Source organism: Lipotes vexillifer, unplaced genomic scaffold, assembly GCF_000442215.2.
Source record: "Lipotes vexillifer unplaced genomic scaffold, Lipotes_vexillifer_v1.1 scaffold414, whole genome shotgun sequence".
Classification (NCBI taxonomy): Eukaryota; Metazoa; Chordata; class Mammalia; order Artiodactyla; family Lipotidae; genus Lipotes; species Lipotes vexillifer.
In genome coordinates this window covers 1,833,686-1,838,444 of record NW_006782864.1, presented here as the reverse complement: position 1 = coordinate 1,838,444, position 4,759 = coordinate 1,833,686, and the positions used below count along the sequence as shown (strand labels likewise).

Sequence of the window (4,759 nt, the reverse complement as noted above, 5' to 3'; positions counted from 1 at the left end):
TCACTGTTGTGGCCTCTCCCGTTGCGGAGCACAGGCTCCGGACGTGCAGGCTCAGCAGCCATGGCTCATGGGCCCAGCTGCTCCGCGGTATGTGGGATCTTCCCGGACCAGGGCACGAACCTGCGTCCCCTGCATCGGCAGGCGGACTCTCAACCACTGCGCCACCAGGGAAGCCCCTTAGCAGTTTTAAAGCTCTTGTTACATTTCCACCAAAATAAAGCCACTGTCTGACTTTGAGGAATGTATTGCTGTTTTGAACTTTTGCCTTGTTTTTCTGTCTACGGTGTCTGCCCAGCATGGAATAGAGCATCAGCCCTCAGCTAAGGTTTCTCTCCAGTCATGCTGTGTAAACTGTAACAGCACTTTCTTCCAGTCACACACGCTAGCTCCTGTTTAAGACTCATTCTTCCCCACGTTTCCTCGTGGTGTTATAACATGAACCCTTTAAGCCTTCTGTAGTTACATCCGGAGTTTTTAGTTTCTATGTTTAAGTCTAAATGTCTTCATTTCTGTAGTCAGGTGTGCAATTAGGCAAAATTCTCTAATTTTTATTCTGAGAATCATAAAGTTTCGGCTTGAAAGGCCTGCAAAAAATCATATAGTTCTAACCCAGCCTCCTCGCCCCCAAGTGTAAGAACCTGCGCTCGGGCATCTTGGCTGGTGTCCCTTCCCAGGGTCTCCGGGGAGGGGCGTCCTCCACACTGGTGGCAGCTGGGTCCTGTGAGACCGCTCGTGAAATTGCATCTCCTTTGGTTTTTTCACTCGGGTCCTGGGTCTTTGCTTCGCAGTCACACACTCCATGTTACGGCTTGTCTCTGAGAGCCCTTCAGACGTGCAGTGGCAGTTCAGCCCTGACCCTTTTCAGGCTTTCTCCTCAGGGGCCGGTTCCTCTCGCTGCCTCTTGTGTAACTTCCTGCGGCAGCTCTCCCTCCCGGCTCACCTGCACTTGCTCTTCTGTTTGGGGAGAATGAGGGTCGCAGCTGCGGCCACATGGCCCCCAAAATGCCCCTGAGGCACAGCCCTCGCCTCCCTCGGAGCGGCTGGCAGGTGGCAGTATCCGATGCCCGCCCGCCCGCTGTGGCTGCTGCGTCCTCCTCACACAGACAGGCAGCTCTGTTAGAAGCGCTGTGACACAAGCAGAGCTTTCTAGTTGTTTTCTCCTTGGTCTGGGCACCAGAAGCGATCTTTGAAAGCTGGCGGTTGTGTAAGAAAGTCTCTCTCTGGGGAGGTACGTGTCGGTCTTTGTGAGTGTGTGACGTTACAGGAGGGGTTGATGGAGCCGGTGGGGCGAAACGTTAGGGATTGTTGACTCAGGGCGTGGATCCCTGGAGGATGTGCTCCTCTTCTGTGTGCGGATGTGCTTGAGGACTTGAGGAATAGACGGTAGACACCTGTGAGTGAGACGGGCCCCTGGATCAAAGAGGGAGGACCTTGGAGGAGGGCTGCTGGTCCCCCTTAGTGATCTGTGCTCAGGGGTGGATGTGCTAGGTGTCACACGTGCCTAGGTGTGGGGCTCCTGCGGAAGCGTCCACATAGGGTGCTGGGAGCAGCGTCCTAGTACCGGTCCTGCCCCGGGCGTGGCAGGGGGCGTTCAGCAGAGCTGCCGTTGATGCTCACACAGGTTAGAACTCCTGACTTCTCACCGTCCGGCGTTCCCTTGTCTTGCAGTACGACCCCCAGTTCGGTGATGCTTTCTGGAACAGCAGCAAGTACGGGATGGTGACGTACCTGCTGAGGATGATGACCAGCTGGGCCATCGTCTGCAGCGTGTGGTACCTGCCTCCCATGACGAGAGAGGCCGAGGAAGATGCCGTCCAGTTCGCAAACAGGGTGAAGTCCGCCATTGCCAGGCAGGGAGGCCTTGTGGACCTGCTGTGGTGAGTCAGAGCTGGATCTTACCAGCCAAGTCCAGGAGGACGGGAATTTCTGAAGCAGGTGCTGGGTGGTTGACTCCATTTACGAAGGATCCTCCTCTCCCTGGTGTGGAGAACGAGCCCACCAGTCCTGGAGAGTCAGCAGTTTGACTCACTCTCAGAAGCCCGGGATGTTTGGACGAAGCAGTGCGTTTGGCGCCCCTCCCTGGGGACACGGTCCACCCGAGCACCAGGACAGCCCTGTCTCTGCGGGCAGGGGCTCCGTGCCAACCCAGAAGCCTCAGAGGAGCATTGGGCTCTCTCATCTCGTGTATTTGGCAAATTGGACCATCCTTAGAAAGGCCAGTTTTGTTTTTTTGTAGCTCGTTACCTACCAGAGCCGGAGTTGGCAAACTTTTTCTGAAAAGAGTCAGTACGTATTTCAGACTCTGGGCCATGTGGTCTCTGGTGCAACTGCTTGACTCTGCCATTGTAGCGGGAAAGCAGCCAGAGACAGTCCAGGAGCAGGTCCATGTGCCAGTGAAACTCCACTTACAGACGTAGGCGTCGGGTGGATTCAGCCCGCGGGCCATAGTTTGCAGACCCTTACTCTAGGGTGTGAGGTAGTTATGCTCCAGCTCACAGGAGGTTGATGCGGTTAAACACTGGGTCAGGAGGACTGATCCCCCTCCTGGGACCCTTAGGTTTAAGCGCAGGGGTCAGCTCTGGAGCGCATTTGACTGAGTGGGCGTTTAAACTGACCTGTAACCTTATTTTTTTAAATTTTTTTATTGGAGTATAGTAGATTTACACTTGTGTTAGTATCTGCTGTACAGCGAAGTGAATCAGCCATACATATGCGTATAGCCACCCTCTTCCAGACGCCACTCTCACATAGGTCACCACAGAGCACAGAATAGAGTTCCCTGTGCTATACGGTGGGTTCTTCATAGTAGTTATCTTTTATATATCATACTGTTTATGTGTTAATCCCGATCTCCCAGTTTATTCCTCCCCTCCCCTTTCCCCCTTGGTAACTGTTAAGTTTTCTACATCCGTGACTCAATTTCTGTGTAAATACGTTCATTTGTATCATTTTTTTTTAGATTTCATATATAAGCGATACCACGATATTTGTCTTTCTCTGTCTGACTAATTTCACTCAGTATGGCAGTCTCTAGGTCTGCTTGGCCCTTTTTAAAAATGCTGACATTTATTGGGCACCTGCTGTGCACCAGACACAGTGCTGCTGCCGCTGGTCTGATCATCTCACCTCACCCTCAGTAACTCAATGAGTAGGAAAATTGTCACTGCCATTTTTCAGATGAGAAACTGAAACTCGGAGGGGTTGAGTAACTGTCTTTCAAAGCCACAGAATAAGCCCTGGAGTCGCATGTTGAGCTCAGGTCTGACCGGCTTGAATGTTTAGCCACTGCCCCACGTTCCCTGTCGCTGAAGCCCAACGAAGACAAGGGTGGCCGCTTTCTAAAGGAGACCTTTGCTGGGGATTTTAAAGGACGTGGCAGGTGTCAGGGCTCCCAGGGTAAGGCGGGTCCAGTGGTGAGGGCTTCAGCAGAGACTTTTCCTACCAGCCCGCCTCCACACTCAAAGTGTGAGAGAAAGACTGTGGTGGGCTTGGGTTTGCATCAGTCACTGAAGATGATGATGATTCTAGGGTGCAGGCAAGGCGTTGGGGTGTCTGTCAGGTGGGGGGAGACTTTGAAGAAGCGAATCCATGTTTAGAGGATTTCTTTGGGGCTATTGGAGGAGATGGGTGTTTAGCCCCAGACTCTGCGTTACTTCCAGTCCCTTACGGGACCATCCCTTGAGCGCAAAGAAGTTAAGAACTTGTATTTTCCGTTGTGTTCATTTGTGTGAATTTGGAGAATCCCGGGCTCTGAATTGTACAGATTTTATTTTACAGATGAGTTTTACAGATTCATTATAAGTCCTAGTATTCCGTAAAGCTTGGCTCACCTTCCATAAAGCCAGGGCCTCCTTTGCTTTCTATAAGGTGAGGATGAATGTTTGAGCAGAAAGAACTTTTAACTCCTTGGCAGGTGTGAGCAATTAGAAAGTACCCTGGATAAGGGGAGTGAGCTCTGACCCCAGGGCAGGGGTGAGAGTTTAAGGCGGAGAGGGTGGGTCCCGCAGGCCCAGGGCCAGTTTCCGAGGCCACCATGACGAGGGAGCTGCTGCGACTCTGGTGGGCTTCTCCAGGCGGGAGCGGCACAGGTGGCCGGTGGGGTCACACCTGGCCAGGGCACAGGGCGGCCACGGGGCGTCTCTGCTCTTGCATCCAGCCCTTCTTTCTCTGGTCAGGGACGGTGGTCTGAAGCGGGAGAAGGTGAAGGACACGTTCAAGGAGGAGCAGCAGAAGCTGTACAGCAAGATGATCGTTGGCAACCACGAGGACCGGAGCCGGTCCTGAGCCCGCGCTGCCGCCCGGCCACCTCCGCCCGGGACGCAGGCGCTACGGGCCGCCGCGCGCACAGGACTCCTTGGGCTTATTTGAGCCGCCCAGGCCGCTCCCAGGATGAGCTGCCTTCTTGTTCCTTCTCCGCCGAGTTGGCGGGAGGAGTGCCATTAAAGTCCCCTCCCCACCGTGCCCGTGCGGCCTGAGTGCTGGGTGAGAGCCTGCCATCCCCACTTGGGACCCAGGGTGCGGTCTGTCCTCGAGACCCGAGACCCGCCTGCGGGCAGGGACCTCACCGGGCCAGGCCCGCCCTGAGGAAGGCGCAGCCTTGGGGCCCTGCAGACTCGAGAAGAGAACGTGTGGTCTGCAGGGGCCCTCGACAGACTGACGGTCCCCGGCCTGGGCCGCTGGCCACGGGGCCAGGCGGGTACGGGGACCGGTCCTCCCGCTCCAGCCGCACTCCGCCAGCTCGGCCTCGGCTGCCCCGCTG

General features: G+C 55.1%; 1 protein-coding gene across 1 annotated transcript in view; it reads left to right on the top strand.

Moving 5' to 3' along the window:
• The window catches only part of GPAT4 (glycerol-3-phosphate acyltransferase 4), a 31,895-nt gene extending 27,594 nt beyond the window's left edge, over nucleotides 1–4,301 (top strand). Inside the window, exons 11-12 of the mRNA XM_007455479.1 lie at nucleotides 1,669–1,877; nucleotides 4,176–4,301. Coding sequence (XP_007455541.1) covers nucleotides 1,669–1,877; nucleotides 4,176–4,284 — 318 coding nt within the window. The 3' untranslated portion in view covers nucleotides 4,285–4,301. The remainder of the gene's footprint in view (nucleotides 1–1,668; nucleotides 1,878–4,175) is intronic.
• The last annotated feature ends 458 nt before the right edge of the window (nucleotides 4,302–4,759 follow it).